This window comes from Sturnus vulgaris, chromosome 6 (assembly GCF_052056855.1).
Source record: "Sturnus vulgaris isolate bStuVul1 chromosome 6, bStuVul1.hap1, whole genome shotgun sequence".
Classification (NCBI taxonomy): Eukaryota; Metazoa; Chordata; class Aves; order Passeriformes; family Sturnidae; genus Sturnus; species Sturnus vulgaris.
In genome coordinates this window covers 8,162,475-8,190,058 of record NC_142248.1, presented here as the reverse complement: position 1 = coordinate 8,190,058, position 27,584 = coordinate 8,162,475, and the positions used below count along the sequence as shown (strand labels likewise).

Here is a 27,584-nt window from a genome sequence, read left to right as displayed (position 1 = left end):
GAGAAATTGCAAGGGCACTTACAAACAGCAGGAGGCATTTGTTCTCACGGATGGCACCACAGCAGCCCAGGAAGCCCAGCAGGAAGAGCATTGCTCCCATGGCCAGCATGATGTAGGCTCCCGTGAAGAGCAGAGGGTTGGCAGCCACTATCTCCCGAAAACCTGTGGGATCCACAATGACCCAGATCCCGAGTCCCAGCAGGCATGCTCCTCCCAGCTGTCACAGCACAAGGACAGGGGAGAGAGGGAGACAGGTCAGCATAAAACAACTGCTGCAGAAAAACTGGATTCATTGCTATCTTTTCATCAAAGATGTTAATTTGAAGAATTTGTGTTTCTCCAAGGCACACTGTGCCTCCTGACGTGCTTCTCTTAGTATCTCTTCCTCAATAAATGAATCATTTGCAGCAAAAGCACCTTTCTTTCTTTCTTGACACATCATTCTACCAACTGTTTACTCCCTCTGTACAGCTGAAACACATCTTGATCTGCTGTAGAGGACAGCCCAGTAAAGGGGCTCACGTGAACCACACCTGCCATAGAGGTCTGGGTGGCTGGGCACTCCCACCCTTCCTTTCAAAAACACAAACAGCTAAGCATGGCTCCACATGTGGTAGGAAAAGGACTGCTTCTGAGTGAAAACCCCAGCAGGGCACCCAGGAGCAGAAAACAATTTCTCCTGCCGTTCAAGGATGAATCATGTGCACCATTAGTTCCAGCTTTCCCTGTGGTTTACTCCCTGTCAAGGACAGCAATAACTCAGACAACAGTGACTGCTGTGCTGCCTTGCTGAATGTCTGAGCATCTTTGGATGCTGCAAAATGCTCTGTGATTGCTAGTGCAAAGCAGAGAGGATATTCTGTATTGTGGCAACTTTACCACACTATAGCCTGTCCTGCTGGGCAACAGCAGGCTGCTGGAAACAGAAGGATCCAGAAAAGAAAGTGAATTCCAAATACTTACAAATATAAAGAAATTGAAAAGAAACATCAGGTATTTCATGCAGCTCAGACAGTCTCCCTCCATGGTCTTCAGGGTCCTTTGTCCAATTCCTCCTGCAAAACAGCAACACTTTCTTAGCAGGCTCATTTTTATTGGAATGAGGCAATCCTATCTCCAATCTGTTTGTATTTCCTCCAAGACCCTGTGGAGTTCATTATACAGAAGAGCTCTTTTCTTACCTGAACAGGGAACACAGGCTAGTAAGAGATAATGATTGCTGCTTGGTCCCTTTGCGTTCTTTAAGGTCTGGAGGCCAGCACAGAAGTGAAGGGGAAGGTTGCAGGAGAGGAAAGGTTTAGCTTCACTTGTAGAGTGAGATACTAGGGAAAAAATATCCCTCTGCACACGAAGAAATTTTTTTTTCCCACTCCTTAAAGCTTGTCAAGTCTAAGAATCACTCTATTTCTCGCTGAGAAAAGGTTATATAGGAACAGGAGCCAGAACAAGCTGTGCCCAGTTAGAAGACACACAAAAAGCATTTGGGACAGCTCTCTTCATACAGGCTTCCCCTACAGAATGAATGCCACACAAACATGGACAGCAGCTTCAGGGAAACTTGTAGACATTTGGGCTTGGAATGACAGCAATGCCCAATGGCAGGGCCCAAGGAGGATGTCCTCACATGGTTACTCAGCCTGGGGCACAACACCTGCTTGCCATGCAGTGTGAAATGCTCCTGTGCCAGTGAAATCCTGCTGCTCTACACCCCACCCTGCACATGTCTTCTGCATGAGCCCATGGATCAATGTGGGAAAGCTTTTGAGGAAGGAAAAAGTTAGACAACAAACTGCTTGGCCAGGGCTCCTATTGGAAGAGCAGCAATAAATCCTAACCAGGTGAGGCTATGCTGGAGGAAAGTTCCTGCTTCCTGTTTAATGAAGTGACTATGTGTCCAAATATGCTAGTATATCACCAAGTCCCCTAGAGGGGCAGACAAATAAATACATGAAATCGTAAAACTTCCACTGAAACGACGCAGTCGTGGCACTGTGCACAGATGGAGCTGTACATTTGCAAACACACAGGCACAGGTTTGCCTTCCCAAAGCCCACATGCTTCTTAATGCATCTCATTCCCTCTCTCCACTGCAAATGCCATTCCCTAACAGACGTGTATCTAATGTTATGTTAGCAAAGACCATTTAATTCACTTAAAAGAAAAAACTGAAATTACCCAAGATTTTCACCAGGCCAGAAACAAAACTGCCTTTCACTCCATTGTTTTTGTTAAACCACAAGATCTGTGAGTGCTGTAGAGCCTCATGAAGTGCTTTCCTCTGTGACCATAGGAACTGCCCTGCTTTAGCCAGAGAGCTGAGAAAACCCATGGCAGGCAGAGCTCCCAGCACGGGGCTGCCTGAGGTAAGAGCCAGATTTTTGTTACACAATGTGTGTTTGGTATACTGCTTTTGCTTGATTTAAAGTCAAATCAATTCCTTCTTTGTGACAAAACAGGCTGAGACACAACTGGTGTGACACAGAAGCTCCCGTGGACAATCACTGCTTTCCCTCTGCAGCTGCCTGTACCTGGGGCAGGACAGCAGCGTGCCTCTGCTGGCTGGGTGCTGCCCAAGGAACCCTCTTTGCCTGAGGAATCCTGAGAAGATCCAGCTTGCTTCTGGAGAAACACAAACCTGATTCTAAACCCGAGAACCGGGGCAATATGTTTTCTTTACAAAGTTTATTTTCTTATAACCCTGACACATAATTGTTGTGCCCAGAAAAATTCCAAGACAAGACAGTGGCTGCAGGAGATGGTGTAGGGCACAGAGCTCTGATGTGGGCCTGCAGGAAATGTTTAATCCATGTCTGCAAATTTGACAGAGAAAATGGATCTTTAAGTCCAGAAGGCTAAGGAGCTGGGCAGGGAATTCTTCAGTTTCATAGGAAAGGTGAGCATTCAGCTCCACTAACACGTGGCTTGGACACTAGAGAGGGATATGAAAATACAGACAAATCAATAGGGTACTGGGATTTCAAGACAGACACAGTTAGTGTCACCTAGATGTTCCCATGACCACACTAAAAATTCGTGCTCCAATGAAACAATGAATGGCTAAATCTTAGTATATTAGCCAAAGTCTTAAAGGTATCTCAGAAATTTCAAAGTCCTGCTGCCTTGAGCACTCACCTGTGTGATCCATATTATAGTAGACATCGTAAAAAAAAAAAAAAGTAACAAAACCCAAAACACTTTAGCCTTGTTGTGACACTATACATAATACACACACCCCACTACAGTTACCCACATGGAAAACGATGCCTGTGGTCCAAGAAGCAGCAGCTCCTAAGCCTAACACTGCCTTGCTGCTTTGTAGTGTTGATAAATCACATTTTTGCCTTACTTTCCTTTCCATGTCTGGGACTGCTTCCTCTGTAAGGTGAGCGAGCTGAATACAGGTCTACTTTTATTTTCAAAGACAAACATAGGCTATGATTCTAGGCATCTCTCCTGCCTGCCCATCCACTCAGTATGCTAAAATCTTTTCCAGGCATAAATAGGGAAGGGACATTGTAAATCCATAGAGCAATCAAATCCTGGAAACTTCAGTCTGGAAGAACCAGTCAGTCACAATAACCTGGGAGAACACAAACACATGCACACTGAGCTTTGACAAACAAGGGCTCCCTTCTTCTTTGCTTGGGCAAGAAATTGTCCTCAGCAGTGGTACTGGGCTCAAATTTGTATTTCTTAAACCCAGGACACTTCACACAGCAAAGCAATAACTGAGTGCAGCCGTACTCATCGTGCTGTGCTTCAGGTCATGACCACACCCACTGGGGCTTTCAGATTCCAAACTTCTTCCACTCAGGATGTGCAAATGGAACTCAGGGCCAATAATGTGAGGTCTGGGATGGTAAAGCCAAGAACAAACCATATCAGAGTTTCCACATCAGAAGAACTCAATGCAAGCTTCCAAAAAATGCCAACTCACTGAACTGATCTGAGAAACAGCAGCTCTGAGCAACTGCTGCACTGGTGGTGTGTACAATTTGGAGAGACCACACATATCAGCACAACACACACTTTACAGGTCCTGCTGGGTACCCAGATTTCCAAACAGCTCATGCAGGGCCACCGTTTGGATCCTGCTATTGCACTGATTCAAACAGGGCAAATCAACCAAAAGCAAGATCTGATCTCTTGTGAGGCACTGAAAACTATTTGGTGTCACAGCTTGGGCACTCTAGCATATAACACCATCTAGTTCATATTTGCAGTGGTGTAAGTGGACTTTGAAGAGTATGTAAGTAAAGCTGTTTACAAACAATGTGAGCAAAATGCAAACAATATGACTTACAAATAATGTAATTATGAATGCATTTGTGCCAACTACTGTCTTGCTAATTAGCTGGAGGTACCTGGAGTCCCTGATGACAGGCTTCATGGCTAAAATAACTGACATTAAAGGACAGCCCTGACCCACACAGATGGGCCTTCCTTCTACTTTTCTTTTTAAGCCATATGCACAAAGAGCAAATTATCTCAGTTACTCCTACTACACACTGATACAAATGTGATAAAAACTGAATGCATATGTCTTAATCTACCTTTTAAAAATACCTTCACTCCCCTCCTCCAGGCCCCAAATCTGTGAGAGATTAAGTTCTTCTCTGCAGGAGACATTTAATGCTAAGCAAACATTGACAGTCAGAACTGCAGAAGACAGAGGCTGACAGATGCTCTCCCTGGCTTGTCCCATCTCAGACCTGTGAGACATATGAAATGCATTTGTTTTTGTCTGAAGTGTAGCTATAAATGTTCAGCTTTTTCTTAGGCACATTATTCTACATTTCTCTCTCCCCTATATCCCCTATGAATTTTATCTTGCAAAGGGATGAGGAGGCTAAAAGTCTCCTGCAGTGTAGCCAGGAAACACAGCCCAGCTGCTGTAATCAGTTAGGAATAGAGTCTAGTTTTTTAAGGCAATGCATTTTTTTGTTCTCCAGCCACTTCCTTCTGTCATTTGCTTTGCATGCCTTGCAGCTGCCTTGACCTTCACATTTCTAAAGGCAGCTGCCCAACCACACCCCTCCAAAAGGCCTCCAATTTTCTCTTTGCTGCCACTAACATTTCCCTCAACCCCCATATCCCTTTAACACTTCATTGAAATCCATGGATTCACTTAGATTGCTTCTTCACATTTGCTTTGATGAAGGAATAATTGAAAAACTTAGGTTGGACAGGACCTCTGGATGTCACTAAGTACAAGCACCTACTGCCTCCAACCTGGGCCAATTCCAAATCTGATCCAACTTCAAAGTCAGAGCATGCTGCCTAGGGTCACATTAATAAAGTTTTGAATATCTCCAAGGACCAAGATTCCCCAGTCTCCCTGGACACCTCTTCCAGTGTTTGATGACTCTCCTTGGTAAAAAGACTTTTCAAAACAGCTGCCCAAGGTGTGTCTGTTACCTGGTGGCAAATGACAAGAGCATCTCATGGATGTGCCAGTCTGTCAGAACTGCCAGGAGCACCTTATCTTCACCAGTCTCAATCCTCACATCTTCTGTATTTTATCACTCCTACCCTCTACTGACAATAAATGTGTGAACCATTTTCCTTGCCCATCCCTAACAGGGCACTGCAGACAATTTGTGTTTCAGTGTAGAAATTCAAATAGATTGAATGATTGCTCATCACAGTCTACCCATCACAAATACTTGATAGAAAACACAGAATAACTGAGATTGGGAGAGATGGCTGCAGGTCCTCTTGCCCTCATGCAAATCACTTTTTCAGCCACTGCTCTTCTATCACATGATCCACATATATCTTCTTTCAACATATACATATCTCTGCTGCAAGATGCACAAAGAACTTGTCCACTGAACTGATGCTGAACTGTTGCTTCCTCTAAAACATAAGAGCCAGTTCTGCAGTACTTCCTACAAAATATTAGCCTGTGGCTTCAGCAGGGTGAGATGCAAACTCACACCTATTTTCATAGCCATACACAATGTACCAAGTAAAAGCAGAAGATGTGTTTGAAGTTCACCAGAACAGTGCCAGGTAGCCTTTAAAGGCATTGGAAAAGGTGGACTAGATTCTCTTTCAAGTAAGAGTATTGATTTCTAGAGGCTGTCCCAGATAAGATGTCACTGGAAACATGCCTGAAGCCCTAAGCTTCACCAGTGGCAAAGGATCACCACCACTTGGCATTGCTCCATTGTGTCCTCTCCCCAGAAATGCATCCTCTGGGCTGCAGACTCAGCTCAGCATGCCTTCCTTCCCAAGTACACCTTCCCATAAGAGGATTTGTGTTCCCACTACCTGCAAGCGGTATTAAAGTTTACACCAAAGTGTAAAGGGATTTCCTAAGAGAACACATCTAACAGGAAGGGCCTTCCAGAAAATCCTCTCAAGAGCATTATTTTTGCACAGTCTGCTCCTCTAGATACAACAGAGATTAGGGGCAGTTTCATAAGGAGTTCCATAAGGAAGGATGACTTTCTGCAGTACTTTTCTGGTGACACAGTGGCAGATGAGTTGTGTATTTCTTACCACCTCCAGCACACCATAGCTACCCTTAAGCTGCCCCAACAGAGACACACAGAAAATACCTGGTGTATAGAAAGAGCAAGCCATTAACAGCACTCACCTTTACTAATCTTGGGACTTGAAGCACAGTGTCTCTTCCAGTGTTTAATTGTCTGTGTGTCCCATGTATCTCCTTCTATCCAAGCTTATCCTGCAAGAGAAAAAATACGTAATTACTGCAGAAGTCAATAAAATGCAATCATGTTAAATACACAACTTATTAAAACATGCCATCCTGATGTACGTGCTCAGTCTAATTGCCACCTTAATTTAGTGTACATTAGCACTAATGAAGAGCTTTTAATACCTGGTGAGGGATTCAATGCCTCAGAATCGCTTTAACAATCTTTGGGGTGTTTTAAATGCCCACAGACCACACGTAAATCTATAGTCCCATTACACATGCACTTCATACCACAAGAGGACTAGATTAATACCAGCTGCACCTTCAATATTTTATGGAGGTTTAGACAAACTTTAATCTGCTGTGACTTTACAGCCCATTTACTGGGAAAATGGAAAAGGCAGGAAGGGAGATGGAATGAATCTTTGGGAAGCCCAGCCATTAGGAGTAGCAGCGTGAAATGCTGGGTGCTATCCCTCGTTCTTCCAGCCAGCTGTCACAACAAGCTGAGCAAACTATTTCCTCTCCCTCTGCCTGGTTGTCACTGCCTGGGAAGCAGCAACAGAGAGGGACGGCAAAGCCACAGCCCTGTCCATCCAGAAGCATTGGATAAATGCATGCAGGCAAAGGGATTTAGGTGCAGACTGCCACTGTCCTCAAGGTAACCATCACAATTTCTCAGTAAGTTTTAATTTCTGCCCACACAATGCTAATGACAGCCTTTGACTAGGCGAAGGTGAAGTGATACTACAGACTAATGTGCAAGGCACACATGTTTGACTCTTGCTTTCTCAGGGCACCCACTCCTAGATTGCTTTTTCTGGCACAGCCCCAACCCCATATTGCAGGGCCTGTGGAGAAGGGGCAGGCTTTAACCCTTCAAGGAGCACCCCATGCCATAAGAGTCCAATACTCACATATGCAGGGCTCAGCACTGCAGCTCGCTCACTCATCCTTCAGAAATGGTTTTGGCATACTCACAGCTTTGCTGGAGCTGCTGCTTCCCTGAGAGGCACCAGATAAGTCACCTGGGTCTCTCCCTGCCTTCTCACTGCCAGCATTTCATCATGATTTCTGGAGTAGGGGCAATTAACATCTGTTTCCCACAAACATTTGTAAACGTGCCTTTGAAAATTGCCTGCCATTAAGACTTCTGTGAGTAAAAGTCTATCATTTGTTGTTGGCAGGAAGTGTACAAGGAGTTTCAAGGTGGCTGAAACTATTACAATATAAAACATACAATGAATATTCATAGGCCTTGTGTTTTGCATTAATCCCTCACATTTAACGTCCTTCCTCTGTCACTGTAAACCTACATCTCTGGAAGAAGAACAGGGATGGTTTCCCCTTTGAAATCTGGAGGGTACAAACATCTCTTGCCAATTCACCTGTCTGTGCTGTGACATGCAGAAGAGCAGTGGCTGAACTGCCCTGCTTTACAATGCTGGACACAAGGGCTGCTCCAGATGAGCACAGCTTTCCCACCAGTGTCAGAGTTCAGAGTGCTGTGTGACTGCCTGGGAGACGGCTGCAGCAGTTCAGTGTGAAGAGAGTGCACATCTGGGACAAGGGAGCCCCTGTTTGGCACTCAGAGCCAGTGCCCACCTTTAGATCTGTTTCTGTAGTGTGGAGGGACACTTCATCCTGTGTTTTGCAAGTGTGATTGAGAGACAATTTCTCCAGTTGTCCTGTGCTGTGATGCCACTGTCTTGGGATGGATGCTGGCAAGAGAAGATGGTTCTAACTTTAAAGCAGAGATGACACTGTGCTATATAAACCTATCATTAAGAAAATAACCAGAATGATAGGATTCCTGCTCCTACTGTGTGTGCATATAATTACATTCCTACAAGCCCTCAGAGGTCTGCGTGGGAGAGGAATTTTATTTTTTTTATCCATCATAAGTCACAATATTTTAAAGAAATTACAGCACCCCAGAGAAGAAGAGTTTAAATGCTTCAGTAGGTACCAGCAGGTACTGTGTCAGAAGAGATGAAAGACTGCATTTAGTGCCAAACAGCAGCAGTGTTCCACCTGACTCTGTCGCCTTAAAGGGGAAGAAGTCCTTGCCAAACAGATTCTCTTTGGTTAATAGCTACGATTTTGTCATCAGGGAGAACTGCACAAAGTGCAAACCCACCATGCCTAATTGTGACTCCAGCAAGCTGCTGCCTTTAATTACAGTCTCTGGGGAAACACAGTGGGAGCTGGAGCCACAGCTGAGGCTAAGCCTCATCCTTGGGCTGGCCAGCTGTGGCTGGTGCATTGTCCACAGCCACCACATCAACTCTACGAGCATTGGCTTCTCGTCACATTCACACTGCAGCCCGTTGAGGGGCCGGCTTTGATGGAGGAAAAGCAGCTAAACCTGTGCCTCCTGCTGGTATCACACTGCAAGGAAGACAGCTGGAGCTCCAGAGCAAAGAGGGATGGGACAGAGAGGGGTTGAAGCAGACAAAGTGAAACAAGGACTGTCTTTGTGACAAGTCCAGCCTGTTGGCTAGAACAGGAAGGGCCACCAGATGAACCCCTTAAAACTGTTGTGTTTCAAAAGGGCTTCCAGCTACTGCCAGTCCCCTGCACTCATCACATTTGCAGGGTCAAGAGACACTTAAACCCATGCCAGCCCATATGCTCCAAGAAAGGAGAAGCTGAAGACAGAAGTCAGGTCCTGCTGGGTCTCCACGTCAAGCCAGTGCTTTCACCGTGAAGGGTGAGGAGAAACATCTCTATGGAAGCCGGATCAGAATAATTTCAGTGGCTTCAGAAAAAAAGGTGAAACACTTCTTGATTTAGAATTGGACCTTGGCACAAGCTGTCAGCCCCATGTGTTATCCTGTAAGTATTGCTCTTGCATAAATAACTAATTGTTCTGGAATTTCATAGCACTTGTGCAGCAGAATCGTTGCTATGACACAACTACATTAGTGCATGTAAATCCAATTAGATCCCAAAGCGCACTGTGTAGCTGTAATCGGCCCCTGTGGAGCAGCAATGAGGGGACCTGCACAAGGCCATGCAACTGGATACTAAATTACAGTCAATCTACCTCCTCTTTAGTTGCATTAAAATGCTAATGTCACTGTAACATGGGCCCATTTACCAGCGATGACTGCCTCGAAACACCGGAGTGAACGAGGCTGTTGCACTGCCTCAGAGCATTTAATTCCTCAGTACAGTTGAGTGAGCAAAGCCCTTAGGGGCATCTTATACCTTCAAACACTAGCCTGATTGGCTTCTATAACACTAAAAGCATATGAGGCTTGTGACAGTGTTTAAATGAATCAGAGCTGCCTCCAAAACCACCCTAAGTTTCCTACACAAGCAGAGCAACTGGGTCCCATCTCATCCTGATTGCTTTTAACAAGAACACATTTCTGCCACCAAAATGAGAGAGCACATCATTTTCACACAGGAGGAAAAAGAGGGCTGGACTGAACCCCCTAAATTTTCAAATAAATGACACCAGCTTTGTTACAAAACTACCAATACAACTCTTACCCTCTGTTTTATATTTGCAACTTTGCACAATGTATTCATAGAATACATGAGATCATATGGAGGTAAAATCTCCCACACGTGCACAGACATTCAGAATGGAAATTCAGAAGTCCCAGAGCAAAACCAATTCTAAATGCTGTAATGTTTTGAAAAGTGCTAGATTATGTGTCTGAAGTGCCAGCATGGCTCCAGGCCACAGACCACTCTGTTTCAGCTCGTGCAAATGTGCACACTGCACTGCTGGAAACATGAACTGCTCGCTCACTTTGGCCCCTTCCCAAGGAAAGTTCCATAGGTAATCACATCTGGCTCCTTCGTACAGCTTCTCACACACAGGCACCAGCTGTTCGCAGAAAAGAAGATCCTGCACACAGAACCTAAACATCTGATAGCCTGCAATTCTTTTTAAGTTCTGTTCCTTTAAAAAGCAGCCCTCAGATAGCTCACAGGTGTATTTTCCCTTGTATTAACTGCAGTACAATGGAACCATATGGTACCGACTGTCTGCCTTCCTAAACAGATGACCCAGAGATTATATGCTCTGATAATATAACATTAGTTTTGTTTATTAGATGGGAAAACCAGGGCTAAAAGGAGAATGGAGGTGCTAAGCCTCCTGACCCCCAACACAGCTCTCTGCTCACTAGTCCATACTGAGACCAGTCCCAAACCCATGAAAAAGCTGATCACTTCTGGCTGACAAGTAGCACTTTGTCAGGCATCTCCTGTCCCAGAAAACTGTTGTTTAGCAAGCCAAAAGGGAGGCAGCAGCTAACTTTGGCCTCCTATATCTGAAAGTATTTCCCTTCTGGACGGAATAAATGTCACCCTCCCGAGTGGATCACGGAGTTGCAGCAGAAGCCAAGTGACATTATCCACTGTCATGTCAGGCACTGTCTCGTGTTCAAACACTCCATACGCCTGCACGGCATTCCAGACGCTGAGGGGATTTAACACGAAGTCTAAATGCCTGCCACTTTTTCCCTGAGCCTGACACTTCTCACCTTTACAACAACTGGCTGCTCAGTGCTCTTTTCTGTTCTCTTTTCCTCTAGCCCTGCTTTGTTTGCAGCAAGTGCCTCAGCAGTTTGTGGCATTCGTGATGGTTTTGAGAGATGCAGGAATAAATCTCAGGAACACTGGTCAGTTGCTGTGGCAACCTTGTCCTCCTCAAACCATGATTTTCAATATTTTAAGAATTTTCCTGATACTTTGCAGGCTTCAGGGAAACAAAGCAGAGGAGAAAAATTATTTGAAAATAAGGATGCTACTCAAAAGGGATTACTATAAGCCACAGGGCTTCTTTTTCCTACCAAAAAGATGATGATGTTGATGTCCTTAGCAAGAAAAAGCAAAACATGACTGTCTGAGCAGAGGCAGAGGCAAGGGGCCATGGGCAAGGGGATTTGAAATCTCTGCTTGTATCATCTGTTCTAACACAGAATGGAGTTGCAGATCAATAGGTTAACTTCTTTGTGGTGTGTTTATTCTCGGTGTTTCCTCATAAGGCAGAGGTGTGGAAAAGCTAATCCACTATTTAGGATCATTTAATTGGGGAAGTAATAACTTCAATTCCTTTTTAAAAAGAAATCCCAAACAGAACTTTGAATACATTAACTGTTGTTTAAAAAAAACCAAACGAAACAACAACAACCAAAAAGACATAAACAAACAAACAACCCCCCCAAACCAAACCCAGACAGAACCCCCTCAAACCCCAGACAACTATCAAATTCTCTGCTCAAGGTAACAGCCTGCACAGATATAAAAACATAACAGTCACTTTAGTCAGTCTAGAAAAGCAAAAATTAGGAAAAGGAGCCTGTAAGAAAAGCAGATCTTAAATGAGGGATCTCAGTAATACTAAATAACCCAGAAAATAGTATTCCTGGAAATCTGAGAAGTGGCATTATTTTACTTATTTCTGGTCATCTGTTAAATGTTTTTAACGAGAAGAATAATAATATAGCCCAAAGTGTTATGGATTCTAAACACATGAGGATTTTATAGGAAATACATACATTTCACAAGCTATAGGTGTGATATGTGCAGGAAAAAATGAATGCAGCAAAAGACATGAGAAGTGGCCTAGGGAAGAGAGGCAGACCTGAAGTCTAAGTTACCCTGCTTATAGTCAAACTGATACACATCTCATAAATATTTCATGTGCAAATCTAAACTGAGTTTCACTGTAATCAGCACCTTTAACTTACTCTAACACATAAAATCACAGCTAATGTGGTTTGAAAGGTAAATGTGACTGATCTAAACCACACCTGTCCCAATTAAGGTATGAACACCCAACCATTCAACATCTTTTGCTACACATATTTTTGATTTCAGATTAAGAGAGAGAACCGTGGCCACAGCCCACAAGAGGGCTTCAGATGTTCTACGGGAAAATAAATGAGAGTTAATAAATCCCATAATCTTGGCACACGTGTTCCTAAATGTTCTCTCTTCCTCTGTAAGACATATAATCTAAGTGCTCCAGCAACCATCAGGTTCCAGGCAGACAAAAGACCCCAAGCACAATTCATACCTAGATGACAGGAGTAGAGGGACTGAGTGAGATATGAGCCAAGACTCCACGGCTGGCTCCCAGCTGCTTTTGCTTTCCCAATGGATAACAGATACTGCATCAATACACACAATGTCATGCTAGTGAGTTTGCCGTTCTCTTAACACCTCATTTTTCTCTCCATCTGAACTTATTTTGAAAGCACGCAGTTCACTGTCCCCTTCTCCTGTCTCTTTTGTCCTTACTCATGGCATGGGAAACATGAAAGATAGCATAGCTGGTTATTGTTAATGCATTTGAAAGTGCAGACCTTTAAAAGGAGGTTATTCTGGAACATGCCACGGTTTTCCTTGTTATTTGTACAGGCAGCTAATGATCATCCTAATAGCTTCTCTCTCTGAAGTCGTAATAAGCTTACAAATGAACCCATTCAGCACATATTAAAAAGCAAGGGATGCTCCTTTGATTACAGCCTTTATGGAAATCTCCGAATATTTGTTTTGTTGCTGCACAGCCGCAATTAGGACATGCTGCTGGGAGCCGGCTCAGCTGCCAGAGCAGTGGGGTTTGGAGACACCTCCAGTGCCATAGCAACACAGACACCTCTCCCAGCATCACACACAGGGAGCCTGGCAGCCCTTCAGCCCAGGCAGGCAGCTTCAGCTCTGGCAGAAATTAAGAAATAAATTTTAAAAAAAAAGCCTAATTAAACTTCCTCGGCTGCGTTTGGGAGGCGGCACGGACAGCCCTGTGTGCAGCTCTGGGGAAGGAGCCATCCTGCTGCCACCAGCACAGCGTGGGGCACACAGCCCCTGACACACGGCTGCACACCCCACTCTGGGTCTGGAGCTTGCACGCTGCAGGAAAACCGGGCAAGAAGGGGAACAGATGTTGGGGAGACCTGAGGAGGCAGGAGCTTCACGTTGCTGAGGTGCCAGTATGGGGAATCTCGCTTCCATCACCACCTATGACACTCCCCCCTCCACAAACTCATCCTTCCACATGTGGGAGGGGAACCAAACACCCTTATGGAAATCTTCTTAGCACTTAACTGCTCAGAGGTTGATGTAAATCCCACTTATATTGCTGACAGACTTAAACTTCTCCAAGGAGGGGCAGGGGAGGGGGAATTAAAGGATGTAAAAACCTGCAAAATTTGGATTCTAGTTTTCAATGAGATTTGATCAAGCATTCCACAACAGCTAAAAGTTAAAAGACCGTGCCCTTTTTCCCCTAAAGGAAACACTATGAACAGTATACCCTCTTTCCCAAAATATCCCTATTCCCTGAGCACAGTGCATCTGTAGAAGTCTTAAGTGGAGAGACTCGGGGAGTAATTTATTTTTGCAAACAAAATCACCAGCTTACGTGCTGATGACATGGATCCAGAGGCTTTCAGACAGCCTCAGTGGGGTGACTTTCACCCACAAAAAGTATAACATCTCCTCTCACAAAGCTGGGACTCTAAACAAACCACTTCTACTTTGCCTGAAAGCCAAGACCTTTGTATGGAACAGATATTTTCTAAATCTCCAGGAGACTGGCTAAGGTTAAAGTAGGTCAAACCATGTAATACAGATATCTTTGTGTTGATACTACCCACGGTGCCTATTAGGAAGGCCACAATTGTAAGAAACCTTTTCTCTTCAAGGATATTTAATACAGTGCCAGAGAGTCTCCCCAGGCAGTCTTTGTTTTAAGGTCTGTGAGCTTTGGGGGGAAAGGATTGTGTCTCTGATTGTGAAGTAGGTTTTTAGCTCTATTGTAATCTAAATAGCACATTAGAGCAGCACTGGAAACTTCACTGCCAGCATCCCTTGCAAGAGGCCTGGGTATAGCCTGGGGCAAAACCTGGAGCACCATCAATCATACATACACATAAAAACTAGCATGCACTCACGGGATCTCTCAAAACTGAAGCAGCAAATTTAACTATGGAAATACTCTGGTTGCTTTACTCAACCTTCACTTCTAGTTTACCCACTGGAAGTCAGGACTTAGAAACTAAAGACATGAAACCTTTTCTAATTCCAGGCAGAAGGGCTGGAATAATTACAAATGCATCAACGAATGATGAAGGCACAAGGTGATACCATGGCCTTATATCAGCACAAGAAACAATTTGTAGGTGAGCACCTTCCTCTTCCCACCCAAAAAAAGCACAAAGTCTGTCCTAACCTAGCAATTCTGATTTGTAAAGTCTAGGCAACTTTCTCTTAGGGAGGACAACAAAGCCAGATCTCTTATGAGGAACAGGACTCCATAGGATAACTTTCACATCAGTCAGGACTAGGCTGAATTCTGAATGCAAAAACAGATCAGTTTTCAGTGGCTGGAGCTCACTATACCCACACTTTGCTATGTCTCTTTTCTATGCCTATTTTCTTGATCAGCATGCAATTTGAAAGAAATGCTGCATTTCAGCTAAAACCCCCATATTTTAAAAGTACCAAAATGAGATTTACAGAGCAAAGAGCCAAAGCAGTCCAGATTAAGGCTGAGAAAACATAGGAAACAACAGGATGTTCAAGCAATCCTGAGCACAGAGAGGCAACCCTTTGGGGATAATCTCCCAGTTAGGCTGCAGAGTTGCTCTGCATTAAGGACAAGAAAAGCTGTCTCAAGAAACACAGCATTTAACAGCTTCTTCTCTCATCCCTGCTGTCAGCATGGGGAGAAGAATCTTTCTGAAGACATTGTGGAGTCTTGCCATGAAAATACACTTGACAATACATTTTACAATACATTTTATGACAAATTTCATTACAAGATTTGTTGTTACCATTCCTCATGTCTGATGCACAAACCACCTTGCATCAGAACATTAATACCATTTAAGCCTTAGATTGCTTTCCACATTAGTCTGAAAGCCCTTTATGAAGCTGTGTCTTTTATAAAGCTCGTGTGGCTTTGCTCCAGGATACTCAGCAAATGTCCTGGGCAGCTTCTGTGGTCTCCTGTCTAGTGCTCAAACCACTTTTATAGTTCCAGTTCTGCTAACATCTCTCACAGAAACTTAGACATTAGCAAGTTGTTTTAAGCTGGTGTTCATCATCCTCCCCCATCCCCTGTATTTAATATAATTAGCAGAAGAACTTCTCTGGCACCCATGGAGTTTCAGAGATTTAGTTCAGCACCCTGTGAGAGTGCCAGGCTGCCTGTACTGAAAACAGAAAAAAATGCACCCAGAAGACAGTATTCAAAATATTGTCGTTTTTAGATGAAAACAAGGATTTTGTGTGACTGCCAGCATTTTTAAAAACTGTTCACGTACAAAAACCCCAGGTGGGGTCCTTCATATGGACCAAAAAACGTCAGATGGTTCGTACTCCATGTTCCTCTCAACTCAAAACTGTAGAAATAACCATTTAGAGCTGATGTCTCCGAAAATGCTCTCCTGCAGCCCTCAAACAGACAACCCCTGTAGGTTTCCTCTACAGGTTCACACCAGGAAATTTCTCACTAGGAGAATCCCGAGCCAATGATCTTCTGATGAAGACACAGCAAGCTTTGTAATCTTAAAAGTGGGCACTGTCCACAACACAGCTGAGGTCCCACATCCAGCAGCAGCAGCAGCAGCAGGACCCCCAGATCCCCAGTGAGAGGCTGGCTCACAGGGGCTGTGCATTGGAGGGGAAGAGCATCCTGGTTCCAACCTACAGGGCCTCTGCCAACTCAATGCACTTTGAAACTCCACGTTCAGCAGCACAGCCCACACACCACCCTCCCTGCTGTTCCCCAGCAGAACCTGCAGAGACTTCAGGGCATTTGGGAGCAAGGATCAGTATCCTGGAGGCCCCAGGGGCTAATAAGGCATGGGGACATTTTTGGAAAATGTAGTTCCTTCAGAAGTACTTCAGGAACTAAAGTTTTCCAGTCAGCACAGTGTCAATCAGGAATTTGAAGCAGGTACTTCCAATAATCTCATAGTCATTAGCAGAAAAGCAGCAGTGCAAAACTTTCCCCGGTAAGGGATCACCTACTTGCATGGCTTGGAAAAACAGGTTTGTTCTTATGCCTTTTGGATGAAGCACATTAATCTGGACACAGGATACATTCATGTAAATCTTCCAGTATTTATATTTCTGTTTATTTGCATCAGCCTCCTCCAGCTTAGAGCCCATCCTTAACCCCCATCCTTTCAAGCTGTGCACCCAGGTGCTCTAGAGGTGAGTGCAGCATGACTCTGATGAGATGGAAGATGAATGCACAGAGAAATGAGAGAGGCAGGAGATGTGCTCAGGGATCTATCATTTCGATAGGCTGTGCTCCTTTTCTGAGCCTGCACACTCCCTATGGGCAAGGGGAAAGCAGGTGATGATGCTGGCCCACTGTGGAAAACCCTGTAGAATAGCTGTGGCTCCGTTTGTCCTTCACCAGTTTTGCTGTTTAAATGCTGTGACTCACTGGAGCTGAGCACACCTCATCAGCAGAGCCAAGTTCTCCCCTTGCAGCCCCTTGAACCCCAGAAAAGGGAGCACACAGAGATGTGCAGCCTTTCCCCAGAGTTTTGCAGTTGTTGAAACAAGCACGGCCTCACCTTGCCCTGACTGAACCATCTCCTCTCCTCCAAGTAGGGGCTTGTCTGTATTTCTCTTCCTCAACCATTCCACTGCTTCAAATTTTGAGAGGCTCTATTTTACCTCTTATTTCCTAAGTTTCCCTCTCTTCTGCAATGCATGGTGTTGACACTGTTAGCTGAGCCATATATCTCATATCATATTAATCTTTTTTGTCCTCTGATTTTTGCATAGGAGTTGTCATTTGGAAAATCTGATTTTGCTCAGAAGCCTCCAAACAAATCTGTGAGTCAAAACGAATGAGAGAACAAAAGTGAGTGCCAAGTAAGCTCCCATTTAAGCACTTTACATATCCTGTATGAAATACCAGCTCCTAAAATTCATTTTTTGGTGAGATGACATCTCACATAATATGCTATCTTTCCGTTATCCCAGGGTCACACTCCTCAGGTATCTCAGCTAACACTTATCTGCTGCTTTCCCCTGCTATCCTGGGAAGATTACAAATGAATTAGGTGACTCCAAAGTGTTTTAGAGTGAAAGCCAGGATATCCTTCTGATAAAAAAATCATAGTCAGAGGTGACCAGATAACTACAGTCTATCATACCAACCCAGGGAATTTATTTCTGTAAATCAATGAAATACTGCTAAGTCTATATCAAACACCCAGAATAATGATTTTCTCACTACTTAAACTTTGCCATTGGCTCAGTGAATCTGAAATTAGCCCTTTCAACTGGACCATTATTTGATTCAGGGATTTAAAAAAAATAAAAAATTCTAGGATGGGATATTCCTGTAATGTCAGATCTCATTCAGCCATTTAATAAAAAAAAAAATGATCACACTGGTGGGCATGGTATAAGCCATTAACCTACAAAATAAACTGATTTTAATTAAGGCACAGATGTGCGAGGTTTTGGCTGAAGACTTTAAATATCTGCTTCGAGAACCACGATACATTTATATGAGTCATAGGCAAGATAGGGAGGAATTTACTTTACACATTCATTTTTTTAAAGGACTGAAAATGGAGGATTTAGTTCGTGAAGGCAGCTTTAAGTTACCACCTGTGGTTATTACCCCAGCTTTGCTTGGAGACCTGCATTTTACAGCCTGGCTGTAGTGACTCATATAAACAAGGGAATTCGCCTGGGGCAGAGGGTGCTTAACCTCGATGGGTTTGACAATATCTCCAGTCAGACCCTGTTTCATTCTCCCAACCACACAAGCAGATCACGGCCTCATCAGGGAAGTAGCTTCTGCTCCAAGCAAGAACACATTTTTCTAGCTGAAATAAAATGATATGTCATGACTCTGTTCCCTTTACAGCATCTGTTTCTTTCCTACTGTACCTGAAGGCTTAGTGAGCAATTTAATAGAAACTCTATAATGTGGGTGCTTTTCTCCTTTTTAAAGATGATATATCTACCCTTTTTGCAAAAAGATCTAAATGGAGCTACACCAGAAAAAAATTTTTCTTTCCCCAAAGCTGGAGTAAGCCATATTGTGGTAGGGGATATTGCTACTTCAACTGTGCAGCTAAGAGTTCAATTAGCAACTCTGCATAACACAGGACAAGGTTTCTTAGCATCTGTCCACTTCATACAATACACAAGAGCTCCTAAATCAATAAGCTTACCCCAAATCCTGAAGAAAAATACCATCAGATTTTTACTAAAGCCTTTTTGCTCCACTGTTTTAAATACAGGCACTTTAGCCTTTACATGGCCACTAAAAAAGATCCATGTAGGTCTGACCTGTGAACACATTCGTTTACATATTAAAGAAAGAAAGTAGTATTAACTACAAAGGTGAACAGATTCTGTGACCATCACAAATGAAAGAGGTTCTTGTAACTACACAGTTGGAAAAACAGATAAAAACATTAAGAAAACACACCAAACAATAGCTAAAATCAAAGTTTACCAACTTTTCCCCAGCTCATCCTCCAGGTAAATGTGAGTGGAGATGGACATCCCACTCTGCCCCAGAAGTCAGGTGCCTTGTCCCACCCCCAGATGAGCCCCAGGTGTGAGTGGTGGGATCCTCAGCCAGCATTCACAATGGGCACTTTCTGCAAAAGGGCAAATGTGACACCTGGGCCAAACACAGATGTGCTTATGCTTGGAACTGCCTCAGGAAAAATGAGGAAGACACCAAGCTGGAAAGCTGGGGTAACACTGCTTTATGACTTTTCTCTTAGAACACCCTGCACCCATTAACACCTGTGACGTGTTTCTTTAGAACATGAAGCTCTACTGAAACCCAAGTGACCCAAGGTGAAGAGGGAACAAAGAAACTTCCAAAGCATGTTCAGGATGCCTTACACTGGCATCTCTCCAATGTACCTTTCACAGGGCACCATCCTGAAGGAAAGCAGCCACTGGTATTTTTATTGGTTAACTGAGAAATGTAGTGTCTATAGTTGAGAAGGAGAGAGGTATGTAGACACTTTTGTGTTTATTTTTAGTATTATGCAATACACCAGGGAAGAATGGGATTTTTTTTTTTCCCAAAGACACACCACAACTTATCCTTTCTCTTCTCAAAGCTTAATGTTATTTTCCAAACCAGTTGATAGCATATTCAGTCAATCTAGTGATAGGAACTTCTTCCTAGATAGCTCCAGCCAACAAGCACCTGGGAGCTACAGGTTGTAGGTAATAAGATTGCAACTATGCAATATTCAAAGGGGCACTGCAGTAGCAGCCCCAGAACTATGTAATAGATTTTCTGAAATAAAAAATGCACTTTTTGCCCAGTACATACCTGAGATCAGCACATTTGTCCATTGCAAAGGAAATGGACTGCAGAGCAGCACCCACTACCCTAACTAGCGTGACACACCCAAGGCTCAGGGCTCTCAGGGAGGGTTTCAGGTTTCCAAGGCCGTCCTGAAAAGACAAGTTTCCATGAAGACACTGACCTTCTGGGCAGAGGTTAGTGGCAGCCAAGTGCCATCATTCACAACAGCAGGGTAATATGACAACCTCTACATTTTGCAGCCTCAATTCTTCAGCAACATTAGTTTTCAAAATACCAAAGATACCGGGTGCAAGGGGAAGGTCTTTTTTGTGTTTACAGCTTCAAACAATAGCACAGTGATAGGAGCTTTACAGACCTTGGATATTACATGACCTACTCAAGCACTCAGGCCCTGAGCTCTTTGTCACAAGGTCTCTGTTCAGAACAAAGCTAAGTCCTTTCAGCCCCACTTAAGTGACTCTACTAGCGTTCATTAAAAGGACAGTAAAAAGGACAGCAAATGGTTTGCTAATAAAGGCTGATTCTGAAATGCACTATGAATAGAGGAGAGGTAGCATAATTACATTAGTAAAGGTAACTGAGGTCACTGCCACATTGTTGTTCACTCTTTAATTTAAGCAAAAATAGTGTAAGGTGGCCATAATTGGAGAGAGAGGGAAAAAAAAGACAGGAGAAACTGTTCTGCTTTTGGATGAGTCTGACTGCATGATTATAGGATGTTGGTTATGTCTAAGAGGGAGCTACTGAATATTTAACCTTAGAAATGGAAGCTTGGTTGTCTCTTGTCCTGTTAACATCCACACATATCTTCCATTAGCTCTAATTAGGGCTAACAGGGTGTTCACTAAGTATCTCCATAATTAATGTTAATAATAGTTACAGGCAAACCTTGATAGAAGATGGAATGCCAAGGTTCTTCTCCAGGGTTAAATACTCAGCAGCCTGTCTGTCTCTCATCCCCATTTCCTCCTGTAACGGCTCTTTCATCAATCCCACGGATCCCAGACAGCCTCACACACCCAGTCTCGCAATGACAGACACGTGCAGCCAAAAGTAACAGCACATGCTGTTATTTATATAAAATATAAACACAGACACACAATACCTGACACTTATTAGGCTGGTTCATGTCTGCATGCTCACTGCTGTACAGATATTCCAGCAATATAATAACAGTGCAGACTGACACATCCCCTTTTCCTTCAAGATGCTCAGGCTTCACAGGGAAGCAATATTATTTCCATCATATATTAAGATAAGTAATTTTTAATTAACAAACCAAAGAGCAAACAGATCATAGAAACGCCTCAATTACCCTTATTAATGCCATTATGCCACCTTTAGTTGATAGACTATACTATATTCCCAAATCAGACTTTATTAATAAACCATTACATTTGTAAATGAGAGCAGAACAATTATCAGCCATAATCAGAACATCTATAATAATGCACCTTCTATTGTGCTTCTGGGTCAAGCCCTGAGCAGTAGTTCATGGAAAAAGCGTTAGCAGACTGCTTCCAGCCAGGGGTCATTTGCTAGCACAAAGTCTCACTCTCTGCTCTCCTATCCCATCATAAGTGGAGAATATTCCTCAAACATGTGAAATTCAGTGGCTGAGTAGATTTATAAACTGCCTTTAGTTGGGAATGTATTTATAAAGCTTCAGGGAACCAGAGGAGTACTCTGCTGTTTCCCTCAGGAGCTGCCGATGCCATGTGTAGAAACCTTAGGACATTGAAGCCTTGGCTGGGGATGTCTCAAAGAGGCAAAAAGCATCAGAAGAGGAGTGATGGGACAGCCTGTGCAGACAGCCAGGAAGGGGGGAAGGACCAGGACAACATCCCACTGGAGCCAGACAAGGAGCTGTGCTTGTGGAAAATGTGACTCAGGCATCTGAGCCCTCCCTGTGCCCCAGTGCTGGCAGCCACTGGTTCTCCTGCACTTCGGGGCAGCTCCAGGAACAAAGCACGTGCAGACACGAGTCCCACAGAAAGGAACAGGGTGAGGAAAAAAAATCAATTTGTATATTTATCAACTCACCTATACTGTCCCCATGTTACATTAAAGAGGAGACAGCTCTCACACTCGTCTTAAATCAGAACTGGAGATGTTTTGGCTTTGCTATGTGAAAACAAACTTTTTCTTGCCTGCTTTGTTTTCTGCCCTAGGGAATTAGTGACTCAAGCAGGATGCTGAGGACTCAGGGGGATTTATTTTTCATCATGTTTAAGGAGGGTTTTCCTCTACTAGGCATGCAGGCTTATTAATGCAGCTTCACTCAGTACTAGACTTTAAAGAAATAATTTTGCCCCTCCATTTTTCTTCATAAGTTTGTGGCGGGAGCATGGGGAATTGACTGTCCAGGAAAGCAAGGGATATGAAGCACAGAAGGCACTATCTGAGGCATGCTGGCTCTCTGCAACAGGGTCAGAACCAGCTACCCTTCTGATGCACCCCCTTTGCCATTCCTTCCTCAGCCCTCCTAACAAGGGGAGGATGTCACACGGGGCAGGTCCCACTCTGGGCACCCTCACATTGCTCTTTTGGTGGCACTCAGTCCCTGAGTGGCACATCCCTCCTCTTCTGGTTCCACATTTCACCCAGTCTCCTCTGACAATGCATCCATGACTTGCATTGAAGCACTCACGTCACTGCTGGATGCTCAGACTAAGAAACTTTGTGAAAGAGGAAAGTGCCTGTAGGGTAAAAACATTCCCATTTTCTTGGCTGGGTCTGATTTACCAGAGGTACTTTGCTGTATCCACACAATTTTTCTCAGAAAAGGAACATAGAGTATTTTTTTCCAGAGCTATAGGACTAGCAAATATTTTAGCTATAGGCAATCTGAGCAAACTCAGAATGTTTCTTCCCAAATTATGAGTTGCTTTCAATCTATTTTGAATATTCATGATATGCTCTTTCTCACAATCACTCAAAACAGAGGAAATATATTTAACAGTAGCAGAACCAAGAATGGCCAGAGCTCTGTATTACCTGTTACAACACTGGTCCCTTTTCCAGCCTGCTCATACTCTTGGCATTTAGAAATGCACAGTGAAAAAGAAAATGTAGTCAGTAAAAGTAACACTTGTAAAATTGCATTTTAAAATCGGAATGTTGTAAAGCAGCAGCTACAAAATGAGCTGAAATCCTAAGCAATGACTTGTCTAGACATTTTTATAAGAGTTGCAACGAATGTTGAGTAAATGTTCAAGGAAATCTGAGTTGATTGAAACATCTGACTACTCTGTATTTTAACTGGATGGCTGGTGCTGCTTCAGCATCTTGCCAGCAGGATGAGAAGGATATTAAAATAGGGAGCAGGAGGGGATCAGCCAAGAACAGTGATGGGGTAGTTCATCTCCTCTACATTATTACTTCACTTAGTGAGAATGTTCTGTGATTGTGTTGGACATCCAGTTAATTTTATCCAGGTCTCCACAAAGCACAAACCCACGTTGGCAATACAGGTAGCACAAAGAGGTGAATCATGTCTGAATGAATTTGCTCTCACTGGATTTTTCTTCTTCTTTCTCAGCTCAAATAGAAACAATAGAATAAGGTTTGAACTGAATATTTTCTGTAAGCTTAGCCAGAAGCTGAAAACATGAGCTCTGAGATGTATTTTCTAACTTGAAGTATTTGTCTTTTTGCATTCTGATGCCAACTCGCTTTCACCTATCATTCTGCATGATGGAATGTCATGGAATTCCTGAGAGCATGTTGCACCTTCCAGATGAAGCCTAAGTCTGAGCTGAGAATGTCTTTCAGTTTGGGAAGAGACATTTACTGCTTGAATTGGTTTTAAAACTCAAACCCAGGTATTTTGTGATACTTTTGTGAATCTAGGATGGAACTTTTCATCAAAACGAGATAGACTGAACTAGCCAGGGGTGTGGCCAATGGGGCACTAATGTGGGACACAGAAGATTCAGGCTGACATTCCTGATCTTCCCAGTTCTCACCAGGGAACACAAGAAACCTACTAGCCAGGCTATTGGCCTAAAATTAGATGAAATAGAACACACCTTTTCTGCACAACCCTAACTTAAAGATATTGCAATGTACTACACAGATTAAAGTTCCTTGTCTTTTGAGTCTGTCATTGCCCTTGCTCAAAAGACCACTTGGAATTCCATTGTGTACAAGTTAGGAAGCATTTGGGGAGTTTAGGATGAACAATAGTAATACAGTGAGTAGTATATATAAGAACTAACTAGTTAGATCTTAGCACCTTCCAGAGATGCTCTGACCAGACATTGAGAGTTATTCTCCAACTCCAGTGCACTGACAAATCCATGCTATAAGAGGCAGAAAAAAAAATAAAATAAGAAAAACAGCAGCAGATCTACTGATATACCAGAGAAAGCAGAAAAATTCTCCAGGGGCATGGAGCCCAACTATCAGAACTCTACCAGGGTAACAGTGTAATTTTTTGCCCTACCAGATCTACCTGAGTCTGGCAAAGCCCCATGTCTGTCCCACTGCAATGGGGTGAGTGCTGGGGCTCTCCTCCCACTGCCCAGCCTCAGTTCCCTTTGCAGGGAAAGGGCACGAGGCTGCCAGCAGCCCTGGCTGGCTTATGAACCAAAAGCAACCACTGAAGTCATCTACATCCAGGAGCCACAAAAATCTATTTATTTTCTTCCTCTCTCTCTAAAATAAAATAAACCCCAATTATAATCATCCTAACCATAACACTTCAGTTTGCAAACACTCTCAAAGCTGCAGTGGGCAATAAATCAGACATGTCACTTCCAGCAATTCATCTCTGGAGTTGGTTGCTACATGGCTGTAATATATGAAGAGGCTTTTTCCCGGTGATCCTCAGAGCCAAGATTCTTTTTGTTGGCTCTTCTTTAAACAAACACTCCTGTAAATTGCAGTTGAATCTAAATTTATCATTCAATCCTAATTATTTTCCTCTAATCAGTGGTTTGAGGGTGACTTTGGTTCTGATAGGCTGATACATTGCCATACTCATTTAAAAAAATTAATTCAGTTAAACCAACTCTAAATGTATGCACATGATATCTCTGCTGCAAACTCATCATCATCACATAAGTCACACTGAAGGCAACCAAGATCTTTTGTTTTCAGGCAAATTGTCTCAAAAGAACAACAATAAAAATCAGTAAGGGACAAAAGAAACTTCTGCAATGTCATGAAAGACCAGCAAAACGTGCTGAGGCTCTGTCGAAACACAGCTGTAACATCCCATCCTTTCCACATCGCTCAGAAGGACACGAGAGAATTCTCAATAAAGCAACAGAACATGAAGGTTTATACAGCTTTGATGTCCCACAGCTGGAGGGAAAGACAGCAGTTTACTAATCCTGTACCATTTCCCTTTCATTAGTTTAAGTTTTCAATTTGCGATGGTGCTAAATTTAGAAGGAGGGGTTAATTGTTTAACCTTACAAAAATAATTATGCTTCTTTTGGCGCTGCCTTAAAAAAAAAAAAATCATATTTTTAGTTGCCCAAAGGATTTAAAGTTCAATGCAATGGTAAACTCTTTAGTGGAGAATGTACCTGTGGATTCATTAAACAAAAATCTGAGACTAGGCTACAAGTTCTTACAGATTTTGGACCTGCCTGCCTGTGTTGTGGGAAAAAACTTCCCAACATTTATTTAAAACAAAACTTGAAATCAGGTTTGTTTTTTTTAATTTCTATTTTGTTTTGGCTTTGGGTCTTTTTCTTTTTAATCTGGTGTACCAATACTGCACATGTTCAATTTAATTTCTATTCCAGTTACTACTGTCACTTGGCTGATAAAAGACTTGGTGTGGCATCTAAACCATAAGTCTGGTTTAGAACTTTCAAACAATTTTTCAATCAGAATTTCTTGCAGTTCTGTAACTATTTGTCCTCCTATATGTTGTGAGCTATGGGTCTTTTTTCCCCAGTAGAGGTAGTTGAGTAGTGATAATTCTTTACATTCTCAACAAAAGTGATGTTCAGCCCAGCCTTGTCATTCACAAAGATCTGTGTGCAGAGGTAAGAATTTCAATCTCCATTCTGGTCACTGTCTTTTCAAGTTCATTGATACTAATATGGTTCCCAAAAATGTTACTCCACTCTCCATTTTAGCAGGAGCCAGAGTGAACATTCATTCCTCTCATTTCAATTTTCTAGAAATTACACAAGCCTTCACCTATTTTCTCCACTAGTAAAAAAAAATTAATCAAGGAAGAGAAAGGGGTGTGGTTTCTGTTTTAAACAGGAAAATTTATATGGAGTAAAATGCTTAATCCAACAGGTTGTTGGGATATTAATACTAAAATTTGATTAGGAGATGAAATTTTATTGATACCCCTGGTTAGCATATACTTGGTTTACCTAAGTAAATAATCTGGTAAAACACCTAACAAATTTATTTATGAAGACAGGAGGAAGAGCGCAATAAACAATTTATATGACAAAACCCCTGTACCAAAGTATAGCAATTTAATGTCTAACTTCACCTTCAGCAGAGAGAAAAAGGTTTCTCATTTCTACTCACAATAGATACTAGACATCTGTGAATAGTTATTTACTGACAATCAGTGGCTTTGTGTGCATATTTTCATACATATATATGTATGTATATATGTCTATTTATACACACACACACACAGAGCCAAGACAAAGCAGATTCACCTTCAGCCCAGCTTTTCAACAGTCATCTCACAAGGAGTCTCAGCGAGCCCCATCTCTCATCCTCTGACACTCTTCATACATTGTAAATAGAAACACAAAGTGTGGACTGCGACACCAGAGCACTTGTGGTGTCACTCATTTGCATTCCTTTTGCAGAAATGCAAATACCTTCACAAACAAGATTTTCTAAAGCCCTAGGAAAAGTTGCTCCACATTTCTTGACCTTCTACTGTTTGTCTTGAAACCCTTCAGGTTTTCAGACTTCTAACAGTTTTGTTTCTAATATTAGCTCAAAGTTTGGTGCTGTCCCCGTTCAGCAATGAAGACGAGTCAATCTTCGACCTGACTTTGCTCAGGTGTTCATCCCCCTGCCACACACACTTCATTATACTAATTTGTTTTCACATATTAAAGTTGAATGTACATATTCTTAGATCAGGTAGTATTTCTGTCATGGAAATTGACTGTGCTTTGAGCAAGAGGACCCTGATCTGTTGAGATCTTTCATGCTCTCTCAGTCTAAAGGTTAATTACCACTACTGACACAGTTCCTAAGTGCTGTTTCAAGTAGCACCATACTCTACAGATGTATACAGCAAAACCCATAGCACTGCAATATGAAATAGCCCAAATTTAAACTAGCTGAGCTCAAAAATTATTCTTGACGACTCTCAGTCAAGTTTATAGACATTTACTCCTGTGCCGTACAACAGGGCATCCTCCTAACAATGAGCTTTCACGTGCTCAGCAAAGGAGAGAGGAGAAGGTTTTTGCCCTGCAGTCAGCATAGTCCCCTCTGAACACAAGATTAATGCATGGCTTGGCCAGTCACTATCACCAAGCAGTGATGTGTATGAACTGCAAAGAGCATTTTCATGTTTAAGATGAAATAATTTATTTTTAAATATTCAGCAGTCAGTGCCTCCTTCGTATTGTACTCACGGGGTCTCCAGTCACA

At 42.9% G+C, this 27,584-nt stretch overlaps 1 protein-coding gene across 8 annotated transcripts in view; it reads right to left on the bottom strand.

Moving 5' to 3' along the window:
• Positions 1-27,584, bottom strand: part of TSPAN18 (tetraspanin 18) — a 132,605-nt gene that overhangs the window by 21,653 nt on the left and 83,368 nt on the right. For 6 of the 8 annotated variants that reach the window (XM_088166820.1, XM_088166819.1, XM_014881869.2 and 3 more), the window contains 3 exons: positions 6,605-6,694; positions 964-1,055; positions 23-217 (listed from right to left, as the gene is read on the bottom strand). In XM_088166820.1, coding sequence (XP_088022946.1) covers positions 23-217; positions 964-1,026 — 258 coding nt within the window. In that variant the 5' untranslated portion in view covers positions 1,027-1,055; positions 6,605-6,694. Of the gene's footprint in view, positions 1-22; positions 218-963; positions 1,056-6,604; positions 6,695-19,982; positions 20,103-27,584 lie in introns of those variants that run through there. The other 2 variants (XM_088166823.1, XM_014881870.2) reach the window with 2 other exon arrangements.